Source organism: Pipistrellus hanaki, assembly GCF_964339955.1.
Source record: "Pipistrellus hanaki genome assembly, chromosome: 7".
Classification (NCBI taxonomy): domain Eukaryota; kingdom Metazoa; phylum Chordata; class Mammalia; order Chiroptera; family Vespertilionidae; genus Pipistrellus; species Pipistrellus hanaki.
Window position 1 is genome coordinate 67014730 of NC_140509.1, and position 18086 is coordinate 67032815.

At 37.7% G+C, this 18086-nt stretch overlaps 1 protein-coding gene across 15 annotated transcripts in view; it reads left to right on the forward strand.

Moving 5' to 3' along the window:
- Positions 1–18086, forward strand: part of MAP7 (microtubule associated protein 7) — a 140077-nt gene that overhangs the window by 104502 nt on the left and 17489 nt on the right. For 6 of the 15 annotated variants that reach the window (XM_084890676.1, XM_084890677.1, XM_084890674.1 and 3 more), the window contains exons 5-10: positions 1573–1690; positions 5207–5317; positions 8682–8795; positions 13484–13611; positions 17053–17168; positions 17462–17745. In XM_084890676.1, the coding sequence (XP_084746802.1) occupies positions 1573–1690; positions 5207–5317; positions 8682–8795; positions 13484–13611; positions 17053–17168; positions 17462–17745 (871 nt within the window). Of the gene's footprint in view, positions 1–1572; positions 1691–5206; positions 5318–8681; positions 8796–13459; positions 13612–17052; positions 17169–17461; positions 17746–18086 lie in introns of all 15 variants that reach the window. The other 9 variants (XM_084890675.1, XM_084890671.1, XM_084890664.1 and 6 more) reach the window with 3 other exon arrangements.

Genomic DNA, 18086 nt, shown 5'->3' on the forward strand with positions numbered 1-18086 from the left:
TCTCAGGGTAAGCAGCTGGACAGACAGACACTGTGTGGAAGGAGGTTGGGGTGTGGAAGTCTTGTAGAAAATGGTGTGCTTGTTCCTTTTTCCACAGAAACTTTAAAAGCCTATTTTCTCTGCTCTAGACTTATAACTTCTTTATGTTCAGCTAATCTATACTGAAATATCAAGACCACTCCAAGTCATTGGATTTCTTTTTTTGTTTATTTTTGGGGTTTTTTGTTGTTGTTAATTCTCATCCAAGGATATTTTCTCCATTGATTTTCAGAGAGCATGGAAGGGAGGGGAAGAGACAGAGAGAAATATCAATGTGAGAGAGGCACATCAATTGGTTGACTCCCACATGAGTGCTGATGGGTGCCAGGGATTAAGCCTTCAACCCTTCAGGGGATCAAGTATGTGTCCTTGACCGGAAATCAAACCCAAGATCCTTCAGTCCGCAGGCCAATACTCCATTCACTAAGCCAAATCAGTCAGGCTAAGCCATTGGATTTCTATAGGGCTTTACCATTGGCAAACTTTTTCACTTGCTAGATTGTCTCATTTTATCCCTTAAATCTTGGCAAAAATGGAAATATAGAATTAGAATGGGTAAAATAACAAGGTTATACAACTCAGTAAGTTGAGTCAAATTCTAAATTCCATTGTTTAGGTATGGTACCACATGTGTTTAATATCTGTGTAAGGTAAGACTTGCACTACCATGAAAGCATCACATTCCCAGTAGTAATAATTGTTAGGTACCTACTGTATACAGCGGGCTTTTCAACTGGCTCCTAATGATTTCAATAACTGTCCCAGATTGATAATATTCTCACTTTAAGATAAGGTGAAACCCTGGCCAGTGTGGCTCAGTTGGTTGAATGTAATCCCCATGCAGTTGGCTCCCCGTCCAGGGCATATACTCAGGTTTCTGGTTCAATCCCTGATCAGGTGTATGCAGGAGGCAACCAATCAATTTTTCTCTCCTTCTCTCTCCTGTCTCTCTCTCTCTCTCTCTCTCTCTCTCTCTCTCTCTCTCTCTCTCTCTCTCTCTCTCTCTCTCTCTCTCTCTCTCTCTCTCTCTCTCTCTCTCTCTCTCTCTCTCTCTCTCTCTCTCTCTCTCTCTCTCTCTCTCTCTCTCTCTCTCTCTCCCTCTCTCTCTCTCTCTCTCCCCTTCCTCCCCAGTCCCTTTCTCTCTTTCTCTTAAACCAACAAAAACATTTTTTTAAAAAGATCAATAGAAACATATTTTTTAAAAATCAATTTTCTAGATGTTAGGAAATCGATTAGGAGTACTGAGGTCAAGTACTCCCTCTCACTCCACTCTGTCTTAAGTTAAAGAAGCCTTGCTCTGGCTGAGTAGCTCAGTTGGTTGGAGCATTGTCCCTATACATCAAGGTTTCGGGTTTGATCTCAGGTCAAGGCACATACAAGAAGTAACCAATGAATGCATCAGTAGGTGGAGCAATAGATCAATATTTCTCTCTCTCATTCTTTTATTCTCAAATCAATTTAAAAAAATTTTTTTAAAAGAAACCTCCAACAGTCAGGTTGAATCTAATCATCAGCTGCTCTATGCCATTTAAGGAGCGCCATGAAGCCGTTGTACGACGTACGATGGAAAGGAGCCAGAAGCCAAGACAGAAGCATAACCGATGGTCATGGGGAGGCCCTCTCCATGCGAGCCCCAGCATTCACAGTACAGGTAAACGGGCGATGACCTCTTTCACAGCCCCTTTTATGTTTTTCCTGAACAGTAAAAGTGCAGTGGCTTCTTTTTCCTAAGTCTGTGCTTGCAAACCCAAAATCCTGCTGAAACAATGACACTACAATTAAATGATGTTTCTACTGTTTGAGGATAAGAGGGTGATGGAGGTAAGAAGATAAGATTCTCCCCCTTAACATAGACTGCTTTTCTCATTTGTTATAAAAGTCCTTGAGGAGAGAGAAATCTATGCAATGATTCTAAATAAACATGCTAGTTTCAACTCTACATTAGTCTAATTTACGTAGAGTTTCAGGATTATGAAATTGGTTCGCCAGTTTTACCATTTACACTAGAAGAAACATAGGCCTATTGACTAATTAAAATCAATACTATGAGCTTATGTATTCTGACCCTAAATGTGTGCAACACTAGCTTTGTAAGAGAAAGTGCAGGTTTTGAGGCTACAAATAGTAGATGTCTTAGCTATTCCCTTGTTCTTAAATAGACATGAGAATAGTGAAATTTGGAATTAGTGAAAGTCCTTATTTTTGTACTGTAAATTCAGTCCACCTTGAATTTTATATAGTGTGTTAGTTCTTTTTCATTTGTGTGAGTCTGATAGCCTCTTTTTTTAATTTACTTTGAAAAATCATTGTCTTGCATTCTGTCCCCAGGTGGTTTTGTTGAGTCATCATCATTCACCTTTCTCGATTTAGCAGACCTAGACCACCACTCCACAACTTTGGGTGGTACTAGAAAGTCTGGTACAGACCTCCCTATGATTGCTGATTGCCTGACCTGTAGCTAGCACCTCAAACCTAGGGCCAGAGTTCATCAATAGCTGGACCATCACCACCTTAGTCATAATGCTTGCTTAATATCCTATTGCATAGACCTAGATCTGGGATATAGCACAGTGTTTCTTAAGTGTGATAAGATAACTCAGGTGACTTGAAGCTGTTGAAATAATTATATGGGATATGTTTACTTTCTCCTTAAACGATCATTTTAAGATAAGACTTTTAAAAAATGGTTTTTTAAGCCAATAAATTAACTGGGATCAAAGCACATCCAGTTTGGTTTCCCCTCCCCACTCCCATTCCATCCTTGTGTAGCCACCTGTAGTTGTAATCTAAATGTTAGTGGATTTTTGTTTGTTTGCTCTATTCTCTTTCATTTCTAACATTTAGTATATTTTCTATAACCCCTTCATGTTAAAAAAAAAAAAAGTCTAAAATCATATTACCACAATTTACTTTTCTATCAGAGTGAATCAAAACTGAAAGCATTTTTCTTGGCTCTTATTTGGTGGGGCACCTATGAAGTCTATGATTATTAGGATCATTTATAGATGATGTTTCACTCTAGGGATATTTTACACATATGTTCCATGTAGAAAGCTGTCATGGTACATATTTTTATAACCTTACTGTTTTTCTTTTACTTGGCTTTGTTTTTCATGTGTAGGCAGAAGTATACCCTGTTACAGATTTTCTTTGAAGGGAAATAAAGTTCCCTAACTTTAATTCTTGCTTTCCCATTCAGAGTTCAATAAATGACCATTAGTACTGTCACTCAGAGAAAGAGAATGTAAACTGTTGGATAAAATTAGTTTTTATAAGGGCTTTGGATGAGAGAAAATTGTTGCTACATAGAAGAGAGAAGGTTGGAAATAATGGGAATATACCAAAATTCTCAAAGGTCAGAATGATCTGCTGTGGCCTCGAGAGCAAGAAGCAGAACTTTCTCATTTTGAATACCCCTTACTGCACAGCAATGCCTGGGTCCTGGTGGTACTCATTCAGTGTTCACTGACCAACAAACGGGTCTTAGAAATTAAATTTAATCAGATTAAATCAGTGTGTTGTCTGACTGCTCCCATATCAACTAGCTCTGGCTTGTAAACTTTATACTGTTTAAGCCAGTTCGTCAAAAATCCTTTCATGAATTTGTGTTTCGTTTTATGAGAAAAAGAAATGATTAAAAATTATCTTACTATCTATAAAATAATTAATAAATATATATTATACCCCCATAATTTTAACCATGCAGGATAGGCCTGCATGTAGACACAATTTTCCTCTAATTAGAGATTAACATACAAAGCAATATCAGAAAATGGATTGCTCTAAAATTATCTGGAATTATCTTTCATTATCCTTCCCTGTGTGCTTGAACCTCATAATTCAGATGTTCCTTTTGACATCTTATTCTGAATCTTTATGTTAGGAACACTCTAAGGGCCCATCAGTTAAGAATAAATAAATTTGAGTAACAGAAATGATGTTTGGATTTTTTTAATAACTAAATGCTTCAACCATAAAATGAGCCCCAACAGGAGAAATGTTTGATGCTGGTGCAAGACTCGCTTGCTCCCTCTATACTGTAAATAATGGCCATAAATGGTTATTCTGGGGGGGGGGGGGGGAAAGGCTACTGTAAAATTTGTACTGCCAAGGTTAGTTAGACCAATAGCAATTAAGTTTTGAACAACTTTCTCCCACAAGGAATATTTTGATTTGTTTTTGGTTTTAAAATATGTGAACAATAGAAAAATAAAACAAAATATGGCAAAATCCTATTATCTTTGGCTATTATAGAACATCTACCTGGCACCTAAATAATATGATGAGATTTTTAGACTTTTAATATGCACAATTTTTTTCAGGGAATATGATTTATGCTACCGAGTATTGTTACAACTTGGTTCCACTGTACAGACAGCAAACTGATAGACTTGATTTTTGCCTTTTAAATAACTATTTCTCTTCTGACTTGAACTTTAAGAATTCCTCCAAAGTTACTCGACTGCAGGATGAACAATATTGTTAATATACTTAAAGGAAAGAATTCTGATTTTCTTTCTATGACTGTCAGTTCTGTCAGGCAAGTTTGTGGGCTGTTTCTACCTTGTAAACCATACTAAACTCTACGTTCTAAGCTTAGAGATATAGTTATTAGTAGACATTTTAGAAAGAAATGCTATAGTGCTTCCTCTCCTTTCTTGTTAATCTATTTTCCTATAATGAACTTTCATGCCCTGGGTGCAAATGACCCTTCGAGCCAAGGTATCAGCAGATACGCAGAACCTGGTATTCTTGGTCTCCTCGTGTTTACTCTCTGTTTTACCAGCCCTGTGTCTACCCCATTGTTCCTGCTTTGGAAAAGGATAAAGGCTGTCACATATATGGCCCTCTCTTTGCTTCACAGTCTGCTTCCATTGTTTTAGTTGCCCTCCACTAGCCTTCATTCGTCATACTATAACATTATGCTTGAATTTCCCTGGCCAACAAACTGGTGAGCTGAATATTTATTTTATCCCATAAGAAAAATGAATTTTATTTCTACCCTTTAAGTCACCTTTCAAATGTCCACTTGGAAAACTGTGCTATCATGAAAGATCTAGGGAGAGAGCTGAAAGCATTCCGTCCTAGTTTTTCCTTCCATCAGCGAACTAGGAAATTGCAATGCTGCATGCTGGCTGTCAATTAGCATTATCTCCATTTGTTTTAGATCCAGACAGGCGGTCAGTTTCCACCATGAATCTTTCGAAACATGTTGATCCCGTCATTAGCAAGCGGCTCTCCTCTTCATCTGCAACTTTACTAAATTCTCCAGATAGAGGTACAGTCCAAAGGAAAACAACAAAAGTGTTCTGTTATTTACTTAATGCTTTTTTTTCTGGATGTTTACAGATTAAAAATAAGCATCTGAAGTTGCTTTCCCTACGTTTCTTAAATAGGAAGAAAAAAACTTCAGAATAAAAAAGCAATAAACGGCTGAGCAGCATTTTCCTTGCGACAAGAACGTTTCTCATTTTAGAACTTGGCTGAATGATTGCATTTAGCAGTGATGAAAGCGGTGCTTCTCTCGACTCTTTAGTAACTGAGTTTACAGCTCCAGAAATCACCCACTTATCCACTAACATGCAAATAATCTTTGTTATGAACATTTATTTTACTTCAATCACACTGTCTTTGACTTTTCATCTGTACTTTGGGAATTCCAAGTCTTTGATTTTCTTTAAAAAAGAAAAAATACTTTCATAATTGATTCATGTTAGTAGATTTCATTTTGCTAACTTCTCATTTAACCAAACCTTTCTTGCCGCATTTCTTGTGTTTGTGTGACTGGTTTTTTTGATTTCCATTCATTTATTCTTACGGGATTTGGCCTAACTTCAAGAATATCATCAGTGAAGCCTCCTAAAAATTTTAATGATCATAGTCCTCCAATTAACATTTTACTTTAATTTTGAGTTTTATTCATCTTAATGGATTTACAGTACATGAATGTTATTTATTAAATAAAAGTTTTATTTCACATATTTTTATATATCATGGTAGGAAAAACTTAAGCTTTTAAGATAAGCTACTTGTTTTACATAATTTAAATGATTTTAAATTAAAAAACAAAAATATTATTGTGCAATATAAAAATAATACCCTTTGAAAGTAACAAGTTGTGGTTACTTTAAGTGTTTTAATAAGAAACTGATGGGGAAAGTTTCAGTGTTTATACTAGTAGTCTTGAAAAAGAATGTAATGTGTGCATGTTCTGTATGTGCGTATGTGTATTTGTGTATTTTATATTGTATAAAAATTATGGTGTCATAATGTACAATATTATATGTGTTGATGTTGTTTTATAACTAATCTCCTAATACAGTAAATGTTTGAACAACTTCCTGTCCTTGCCTTTTAACTTAAATCATTCCTTTTTTTCTCTTTAACCTAATTTGCCTAAATCAATATTAGACATGTAGTCAAATTAGAGGCCTTTTATAAAGTATTATGAATTAAAATTCCTTTCATAAGTAGCCTTTCTTTTCAAACTCATTCCCCTAATATAACCTAAAATATAGCATGTAAATGCTATTCTTACAGTTGTCTATTCTTTTTTCCTTTGGAGCTAGTCACTTATTCTAATTTCATACTTTTGGGGAACCTGGGTATCAGACAAGCTACAGTTGGGATTTTACACTACTTTTAAGTTAAACCGTGCATACTGCCTCTACAGTACACAGCTAAGTTAGGTAAGGTTGAGAGTGGGAGATGGGCAATAAGCCAGACAACATCCTGTCCACACTTCCTATGAAGGACAATGCTGAGTCGACTAGAAAGAAGGTGTTTTATAGATTCTTCGTGATAATATCTGATTGGATATTCTTAAGAAAAGGGATCTTAAAACTTCAGGGAATTTGTTGGATAACTTATCTACTCTAGTTGGGGTAAGAGTCCTGAATATAGTAATTGAACTTAATGAAGAGATAAGGTAAGGGGACATGTCTTTTCGATGATAAACCATCTCTGCAGTTCTATTTTATCTAAAAAAAAAAAAAAAAAAGGAAGTATCCATCTCTTCTTCCCTTTCTCATCTACTAAAAATAGAGTTCTATTGAAGATTTTCATTTAATCCTAACCATTTTCCCCCATTGATCTTCTGTGGATGTATTATAATTCCAGATTACAAGATTTTTGTTGTTGATACACAACACACACATACACTACCCATACTGCAATTTGTAATTAGCACGTTTCTCAGTGTACATTATACTACCTCTGTACCTATTACAGTGGTTTTTGTAATAGATCTTTTTGTTAATGTCTTGCTGTTAGATAAGATTTAATTTAACCATGAAGGCTCTCCAAATAACCAGAAAAATCTAATAAACAATTCACTGTTTATTAAACTCACCAGAGCCTTCATCAAAAGTCTCTCTTTTTTTAAATCAGATAATTAAGGTTCTTATTGAAAGTTGGTATCTCTTCGAGATAAAAGCAAATATTTTCTATAACACATGTAACACTGGATGGCTTCTAATAACTAAAACCACTTTCCTAGAATATAAATGCCATTCATTTCAAACATGTGATATAAAAGATTGTTATAAGAACAACGGATCCAGAGGCAAAGGAACTTGTACCTGCTGTTTGCCCTGAGGAACAGAATGGCCTTGCCAGGTTCAGACAGTTTTAAAGTCTTTTATAAGTCACTGGAAATGTGTTCTAAAATAAAGATATATTATCACTCGAGTGATTTTTGTAGACTTCTTTCCTGGAATTTTAGAAAGTAGCCTCTGTATTTTCATGGGCCATCAATGGAAGCTAACATAAGCAAAGTATTCACTTATGATTGGCATGCATTTCCTAGCAGTGGGCTTGCCAAGCCTCAATATAATTTGGGACTATACTTCATTACATTATTGTAAATTTACCTTCCAGATTCTTCACAACAACTAGTAATCTCCCATTTATGTTTATATTGGATTTTGGCTTTTCTGTTTAATTTTATCTTGCTTCAACTTGACCCTTATGCTCCCCCAAAATTTTTTATTGCTGTCAAACAGGGACCTGAAAGAATTTGACTTGCTGAATGGAAAAGACAAAAGGGAATTCTATACAGAACTGTGCATGAGCCCTTTTCCGTTTTATTATCTTTAATTACCCCCCATTTATCTATGTAACAATTCATGGAGATCTATCAAAATGTAATGGAGACCTTTCTATCTTTATTTACTTATAAATCTGGTCTTGCATTAAGCTGGCATGGCCGCTGGTGGAGTTGATTATTCAGGGTACTTAGGAAGCCCTGTGGCTAAGGTGTGCCAGCAGTCCACTGCCCATCCCGATAAGGGCAGACGGCAGATAGGTGTGACTGGAGTCGGTGATACATGCCAAGCCTGCCATGGAAATAACATTTCTGTTGTGTTATCTGTTGACTGCTCAAGGAGCGTGGTTAGCAAAAACTGCCTCCATAAAACTAATAGAGAGCCTGCCACCAAAAGAACCTTTGAAGAAAGGCAATGCTCTAGAATAACGGCTCCTTTGGGTAGGGCTCCTGTTGCCCTGACTCTTCACCCACTGTCCTCGCCAGAGAGCCCGTCTCTCTGGAAGGCCGGCATGTGGGAGCGATAGGTGTGATGCTCTGCACCCCCTTGCCCCTGGAAGGAAAGCTTCTAACATCTTGCTTATGTGGTGACGTCTAGCTCGCCGCCTGCAGCTCAGCCCCTGGGAGAGCAGCGTTGTTAACAGACTGCTGACGCCCACGCACTCGTTCCTGGCCAGGAGTAAAAGCACAGCTGCCTTGTCTGGAGACTCAGGTAAAACTGTCAAGGTGCACCTTCCCCCGGGGCCGGAAAGTCCTCCCTGTGAGGCATAGCTGAGCCTCCATCTGATCACCTCTGCGTTTTTCCCAGTGTGCTTCTCTCTCCTCTGGGTGGAACCGCTTTGGAAGTGTGTCCGCTGGTGTTGGTTTCATGCCCTGGCATTGTTTCCTCTTCGCATCTATTATAGCATCTTATCTGGACACCAGATGCCAGGCAGACAAAGGATCCCCTCCCCGTGATCAGAGGCTTCAGATCCTTCTGTCTGTTCAGAGCATTCCCAGAAAGACCTGTCCGTTCCCCAACTTTCTTTCTGCCCTTGCATCTAAGCAGATGATCAGAGGCAGAAATAACTTAATATACTAATAGGTGGCCTTGGGGATAAAATCGAAGCACAAGCCGATTTAAGCATACAGTTTCCTAATGTGGCTGTAGGTTCCCTGTGCCAGTCTTTTATATGTCATCTCGGAAGAGTGCCCTTCCAAAACTCTTAAGACTTGTGAAGAAGGCTAATTAGAGTGTTATTTACTTCGAAAATACAGCATGTAAAAATGCACCAAGTACTGATTATTATAATTAATTATAACCCCTTTACTTTTTTGAAATGCAAAACATGCCTGAATGAGCCAATTAATTTAATGTTTCTAACTGGAGGATACATATTAGGCTTTTGGCAACATCACATGGTGATTTCATTTAGATATTCCCAGCTATCTTTGGGCACAGCTGGTGTATCGATGTAACCAGTCTACTAGCCCTCGTCGTTGGCACTTAAGAAATTGCACAGCCTCTTCCCAAAGTTCCCTTTAAAAAACACTTTGCCTGTGCGTGTTTTTTATCCATTAGCCCTCTTTACAAATAATAATACTTGGTTTTATGATGCCTTTCATCTCTGGTTTCCGATGAGCTGATATCAACACTAATTCTCACAGTACCCCTGGGAGGTAGTCAAGAAAGCACGTTCAGGCATTCCCACCACCTGCCTGTGGGACCCAGTGACAAAAGTGATTTACCAGAGCCACTTAGGAAATCAGTAGACTGGACCTTAAACTAGCTTGCTCTCCATCCATGGCATCCCATGTGATGCTCTGTGTACCTTGTTCATTCAACTAGCTGGACCACAATGCTCTGTGTTTTCTGTAAACTAACTTGTCAGCTGTCATGTTGCATCTGAGATTTTTCTGGAGGAAAAAGTATAGCTTATTTCAAGGTAGTTTTCATTTTTTATGCCTGTGAATGGCATACTTTTATACAAGTCATGGAAGTTTTTCTTTAGGTCCAGCTAATTAAAGAACCTCTAAAACTGCTTTTCAGTTTTCTTTCATAGGATCTAAACAATAGTTTATGGCTATCATGCTTATGAATCTCCATATTGTATGTTTTCATACTAAAAGACTGCCTCACAGCTAGAAAATTGTCTTTGTTTGCTATTTCTGTCATTACTAACTTTTGTCAATTCTTTCACTCTTCCTCTAGTCTTTTCCAACACCATTTCCTCATTTTCCACCCATTCTACCCATCCATCTTCCCACCTTCCTTCTTCATTGTTATGTTCAGTCAAGTGCTTTTTACCTCCTAACTGGTTCTTTACTTTGCAACTTTTCCATTCTCCTTGTCATAGATTGACTCATTTCTTTAACTTACTTTAGTGTGAAGCAATGCACAGCCTTTCCTTGAGTTGCCTGTTTCATTAATATGTTCCTTAGGTTGTTGTTACCTATTATTGCATTGATACAGCTTATGGTTAATGAACCAAAACTGTTGGTTTCTAAAATTTCTCATATGAAATTACATATGTAAACATCTCTTACATATATCTTGTCAAAAACACTTTCTCCACCTACTCTCATTGATTTTTCTTTCTTGTCTTCGCATTTTAGTGTTGCCCCTTGAGTTCATCTTATATCCAATTGCCACTGGCAAGAGGATGACCTACATCCAGAGCCAGGGTTACAATAGCAGGTCAAAACAGTCACCTCTAAGATAGTCAGGATTGCAAACTTCCAGGACAAGCCATGAGAGCACTTGAGAACTGAAAATCAGAGTCTCATTTGTACCTAATGCTTTGGGTTGACTTTTCCATGTCCACTTTAAAAAATACATTTAAAATTATTGTGATTAATAGAGCTCAGGATTAAAAGAGTTAATACATGTAAAATGCTTAGAGTAGTGCCTGCACATAGTAGGCACTCAATACATTTAATTTTTTTATTATTCTATTATGTAATTTTTCTATTCTCCATGCCACACTCCAACCACTTGAACTGCATTGTCTTTTCTCTTCACCCATCAATTAATATAAAAAATCTTGAATGATTTAAATTAAGGCACACTTGCTACCAAGGATAGAGGAAATACAGATATTGTGGAAGACTTCTTCAAAGACAGTTCTATAGAAGAATTTTCATGTGTAACAAATTTTCGTTGAGATAAGGAGAGCATTCTGGGGGGTTGGGTAAGACAACTATACATTGCTCTTACTATTTCTTCAGAAGAGCAAGAGTATTAAAGTAATTGACTTAAAGTTTCAGGTTTTTTAGTAGTTTTTATTAAGAACAACGAGGAAGCTCGTGAAATGAAATATCCTTAGAAGGGATTTATAGTGTTTATTTTAGCCAGGCAATGTTCCTTGAACAATCAAATTTGAAGATTTTAGTGTAAACTACACAGATAGGTTTAAGACATTTTCATCCTTTGATTAATGTTACCTTGGCACCAATAATAAAGAATAAGCTGGAGGTGTGATGAGATTGGTTTCCATCCAAGATGGTCTCAAAATTGCTCCATAAATACCCCCCTGGATAACTGTTTTCCACTAGAGGAAAAAGAAATCATATTTCTGTGCTTTATTCCTTTTTCAGTGTCGGACCTATGGCCTCAGAGCAAGGCTGTTGTCTGGAGTTTCTTGATCCCCCAGCACGCTTAGTGGCCCTCTGGTCGTGCCCTAGGCAATGTGTGCCTCGCCTGGTCATTAATCCTACCGAAGCGCCTTGTGCCAGGATGTTATTTTCTAAAGATATTTGATTGGCTTGGAAGAGTTTTACATTCATGAACTCTTTCCTTGTCTGGGAAATGTAAATGCTTTGCTGTGGCACTTGAGAAAAGGTTATTTTCAAATTATTTCCCCTGTGACCACCATAAACAAAATGAGAGAAGGTCCTCCTTCCTCACACTATAGAGGAATCTTCCTTCACGATTAAGATCTGAAACAAAGATCTGTGTCAACTCCCAAGTAAGACACACATATTCTTTTCAGGAGAGCTGAGGGAATGCAAAATGTTTCTGTTTACCCTGAAGAAATAAAGTTCTGTGTTCGGATCATGGGAAAAGAGAATGCAATTTCCAGTCTATTTACTGCCCTGATAATTGCTAACCAGAAGATCCTGGCAGGCATTTGATGAAAGATGCAGTCTGATCCACTTCTTGTCTATAGATTAAACCAAAATAAAAATATTTTTAAACTCTTAACTGTGATATTAAGATTATCCCAAATTTGTCTTGTAAACTTTTGAGTTTTTAATTTATTAATACTGTTAATATATTCAGCTGGCATGAATGGTCTCTTTAAAAGAGTTGCTACCATCGCTAGAATTGGATAAAACCATGTTTACAACAGTTCACTTACATATGATTCTCCTCAGTGGTCATGTTTAATTGTCTTATTATTTTGCTGGAGAACAACATTTCTGGATGAGATCTGAAAATGAGCCTTGGAACCTTAGTGCCCACACTTTACATACCTCTGCAGTATTTATTGTATGAATGAATGTCTTTAAACCATCGTTGCTCAGAATCCCTTGATTAATGACGGTGTTCCTTAGAAGGTGAATGGTCAGAAACTTCGTGGTTTTTTAAAAAATGTTCTGTTTTGAGTAAAACTGTAAAGCTATGCATGATTCAACTTTATTTTTGGCAATTTTAACACATTTGTGTTCTATTCACCATTTTAAATGATGACATCCTGTTCCCCATGCATTCTACTGCTGTTTGTTATGAATCTTCAAATGCTTTGGCTTCTGGAAAAATCCACAAGCTTGCATTTGATTTGCCCTTAAATAGATAAAACATTCATAGGATTTTTTTCTAGAAATTATTAGTTATCCTTCAAACATCTCTTATCACCTGGTAAGACGTGGTCATTTAACATTTTTAAAAATTAGTTGCTTTTTTTTTAACCACTGCCTATTGAACTTTATTCCTGAAATAGTTGCTTGCTTGCTTGCTTGCTTGCTTCCTATCTTTCCACCTTTTGTTCAGTCTTAAAGCTAATTAGGAAAAAATGTGACTATAAAGCAGGCCTCATATAAGAATTACCTATCATTAATGTAGCATTTTACCAAACCATGAGTTTATACAACTATTAGGCCATTGCTTTCCATAATTATTGGATTACATCTATTTCTTTAATCAGTATTTAAATAGCCAAAGAGCTTATATGTTCCAGATTTTTCATTTGGACATGCTTTCCTCTTGGACACACCACAAACTGACAGGACTGTGAGGAGAGTTGAGTGTGAGGGCCTGGATACCTGTAGGTAATAACATCTTCTCCCTGCTTTTCTCTCTATCTCTGCTTCGCTCCTTTTCCTGAACCTGCTTTTGGCTTTCCTTCAACTGCTCCTCTGGCACTCTTGTGTGTAAAACAATCACCTGCACCCTAGTTATCCCCATTTGTCCTCGTTCAGCATCTTGCAGCCCCATCAACATCATGCCCTACAAAGCTACACACTCTAGAAATCCGATGGATCGAACAAAAATCTTTGTAACACCGCCCGATGGCTCTGTGCGGAGGAGGACTATGTACGGCTCAGCGGTGAGTAGCCTTTGGGGGTGGCCAGGCAAATCTGTGCTATTTCTTGTGCAGAGTGGGCACACACACACACACACCCTCCCAGGTACAGAGTGGGTGTAAGATTGGGACATGGTGACACACACCACCCCATCTGTCCCACCAGTCCCGAATCTGGTTGGCTGAGTGGTAGTGTCCCCATACTTCCTCTCCACTTGGAGATTTTACTCCCCAAAATTTGAATTTGAACATAAAAACTCTTCTTTGTTCAATCGTGTCTGAGTGACTGACCTACCCATTCTGTAGGTTGCCTTCTTGCCCTGTTGATGATGTCCTTCATTACACAAAATTTTTTTTTAAGTTTGATGTCCCATTTGCCTATTTTTGCTTTTGCTACTTGTTCTTTGGTGTCATATCCAAACCATTACCAAATCCAATAGTATGGAGCTTCCCCTATATTTTCCTCTAGAAATTTTATAGGCTTAAGTTTTACATTTAGGTCTTTTATCTATGTTGATGTAATTTTTGTAATGGTGGGTAATGGTGCAGCTACATTCATTTGCATGTGGATATCCACTTTTCCAAGCACCAGATGTTGAAGAGACTGTCTTTTCCCCATTGATTGGTCTTGGCAGCCTTTTTCAAGGATCCTTTGATTTTTGTCACAAGGGTTTATTTCTGGGCTCTCTGTCTATATATCAATGCCAGCACCACACTAAATTTTTAAATTTAGTTTATTGAGGTATACCCCACTTTTAATTACTGTAACTTTGTAATATGTTTTGAAATTAGAAGTGTAACATCTCCAACTTTGTTCTCTTCAAGACTGTTTTGTCTATTCAGGGTCCCTTGAATAGACAAAAGTTCTATTATGAGTTCTATTAAAGTTCCATATAAGTTCTATTAAAGTTCCATATAAATTTAAGATTGATTTTTCTATTTCTAAAAAATAAGTAACATTGGGTTTTGATAGGGGTTGCTTTGAACCTGTAGATTGTTTGGGTAAAATTGATACTTTGATATTAATAAGTTTTGCAGTCTATGAATACAGGATGTTGTCTCATTTATTTGTGTCTTCCTTGATTTTTGATAGCATTGTCTTCTAGTTTTCAGTGTATATGTCTTCCATCTCCTTGGTTAAGTTTATTCCTAAGTATTTTGTTCTTTTTTATGCAATCATGTCTTCTTAATTTCCTTTCAATTTTAATTTTAATTCATTTAGATCTAAATTCAAATGGCTACAATTGAGCACTTGAAATATGTTTTGTGAGACTAAATTTAATTTTAATGTTATTTAATTTTAATTAATTTAGACCAAATTCAAATTATAGCCAAATGTGGCCAGTACCTATCATATTGGACATAAGATTTAGAACATTTCTGTCATCACAAGAGATTCTACTGAATAGTGCTGCCTTGAGTGTCTGTTTGTTTTGTCTCTCTTAGAGATTATTTGTATTTTAAACCTAACTCTAATTGTCTTGCTGGGAAGTTGTCCAGATCATTGACATGAGCACGAGTTCCACCTTAGCCTTATGGAAAGTGTTAACAAGAAAGATTATTGTACAGACCACTGGCTATTTACTCAGATCAGGATAAGAATCAAGAGCACCTTTATATGTGTGGTATCCAAACAAGTGATTGATTGGGTACAAAATCAATGAAAGGATAAAAACATCTGTCTGCCTGGGAAGGTATTACAACCAGTATTGAGCCTTTTTCCAAACTGTTTTCCCACTGCTCTCCTAACCTTTTAAGGTGAGTTAAAAGGAGGTCAGTTTTAGGAAAGAAAAAATTGGTTCCGTGCTACTTAAAAAAAAACAAAAAAAAACGACTGAGTATTGTACACTTATATATGTAGTTTCATTCTCTAATAACTGTTTTATCAAGGTGCAGATGATGAAATTCATACCAAACCCTCTACATCACAAATCACCCTTCCTAGTTCCCCATTCAGATCTAGCCTTGATCTGACTTCAGCCAAATAAAAATGTTTTAAATAAAAAGGGGGGAAAGCTACTTGAACTGCTTAATCCCAGCCTCCCTTGTGAAGAGCCCTGAGCCTTCCCCTCCAGGGGCTGATCCAGGAGAGGCATAAGTACCACCCAGTAACACCTGTCAGGATGGTGCCATATGGTGGCTGCTGCTTCTGCTACACAAGAACTACAGTTAGTCTCCGAGGCCCCACCTCCCACACTGAGACCAGAGATAGGGCCAAAAAGTGGTGATGGAAGCCTCCAGTGATATAGAGCTGCCACGCATCTTATGAAGATCTTTGCTGCCCACTCTTTATGTGTTGTATTCTGGAAGACATTGAGTTTTATTTGATACTAGATTTGCCCCCACTCCCATGGCCCCATCCATCCACTAAGATGCTACTAAGGAAAGAAGAGAAGCAATCAGAAGGGACAGGGAAGGAACAAAATAAATAGGAAGACAGGAGTTGATGCATGAACCAGGCTAGAAAAACAAAGAATAGAAGGTACACTACTAACTTCTTAGCCCTGAGACTAGGTAATATTGTGCCCTTTTCTTTGTATACCCGTGTCTGCTTTCCTGAAAGGGTCTCACAGAGTGAAGAACTGCCAGGAGCTCACACAGCTGCCTCCAGCAAGCACCCATTACATCCCAGAACACTGGTTGTCGAGTTTCAGATACTTGAAATGAGCCTTTTGTGCAGTTTTGTTTTGTTTTGTTTTTTTGTCATGGTTAATGTTAGATGATTAGGAAACACTTGTCTGGGTTTCCCCTGGACTTTCCAACTTAGGGAAGGTGTCATCTCTCTGGCAGGATTCTTGATTGTCAGTCAGAGCAGGGCTGATGTTTTGGCCCACCCTCAGATTACAATTGCGTCCCTAATGAAGAAGACTAAAAATAGCTAAAATTCCTCACGTTGAACCTGGTTTTTTCTTCAAGAGCAGAAAGACACTGACTAAGAAATTGTTAGTATAACATCAATATAAAAATATTAATTAAAGTCTGATGTAGCTGACATGTAAATTAAAAAAAAAAAATTGAACTATGGTATGTTCCAGAAAAGTGCTAAAGAATTTAAAGATATAAAGTCTATTTTAATTAAAAATTGGCGTTGGGGAGACTGGAAGTGACTTCTATTTTGACATTTGCATGGGTTAAACCAGATTATAAGAGATTTTGCTCCCTGTAATTTTAAATACAAAGTACAGGTGCTTTCTAAAAATATAAGTGTATTTTTTTTCTTACAAATGTAAATCCAAATCACACATCAAGAGCCTTCTTCTTAGTGTCACATTATGTGACTTTAGTATAATGTTTGCTTTGAAGCTAACACAGGCCTTTTGTTTGGGGTGGAATGGAGATATATAAGGAAGGTTAGAAAATATCTAAAATGTGACTGGATGGATTGCAGCTCCATTGCTGAATACCCCAAATTGGGTTGTCTGACGCATGGGGAAAAATCTAATTATTGCGTTTCTCTGAACCTAGGGCCATAAAAGAGAGAGGGAGAGAGAAAAAGTACCCTTCCCCCGCACATCCGGCAACCGAAGGGCTTTGTCTCCATCTCATCCCAAAGCCAGATCACCAGCTTCCCCCCGACTGTGGTAAGTGGCATGTAAGAGGCTGATGGGGTTGCTCCATGCTGGAGAAGTGGTAGCTTCTGTCTCCTGAAAGGAAGCTGTTCCCCCTACTCGGTTTGACCTTAACTTAGGGAATAACATTTTTTTCTTAAAGAAAAGTGGTATGGGCCTTTAACGGGAATATTTCTGCATTTGTCAAAATACAAATACCTTCATTTCTTTTTTTATAGTATATGATAAGGGGTTCGGGGAATGGAGATTCTGGAAAGCCTGTTCTGGCATTTCTCTCTTCTTCATGCTGTGTGTTTGTTTCCCAGGATCCCATCCAAGTCCCTTCCTCATTTGCCTGGCACACCCAGACCTACATCTTCCTTGCCTCCTGGACCAGTCAAAGTTATCCCTGCTCAAGTTCGGCCGCCATCCCCTGGCAACATCCGCCCTGTCAAGAGAGAAGTCAGAGTGGAACCTGAGAGAAAAGACCCGGAGAAGGAACCTCAGAAAGTTGCCAATGAGCTCCCACTAAAGGGTCGAACACCTTTAGTGAAGGTGGAAGAAGCCACAGTTGAAGAGGGGACACCTGATGAACCAGAGGATGCCTCTGGTAAGAATCAACCCACCTGTGGTGGAATATGGGTTGCTTACTCTTTCCCCTTTTCTCCTGCCTTCTTTCTCCTGCCTTCTTTTGGGGGAATTAGAAATTTTATTCTGAGGCTAATTTTGGGGCCTTTTCTTATGTATAGTTTTCTTTTCTTATCTATAAAGAAAGTAGAATTGTACATCCAAAACCCTACTGTCGGATGAGGCATAGCATATTAATGCAGTTATGGTTTTTAATTGCTTTATTATTTTCACAAAATGTGGTCTTCAGAGCACCAGCATCAGAATTACTTGTGTCATCTGTTGCTGCGTTACATATTTTCTTAAACCTGTCCAGGTTAAATC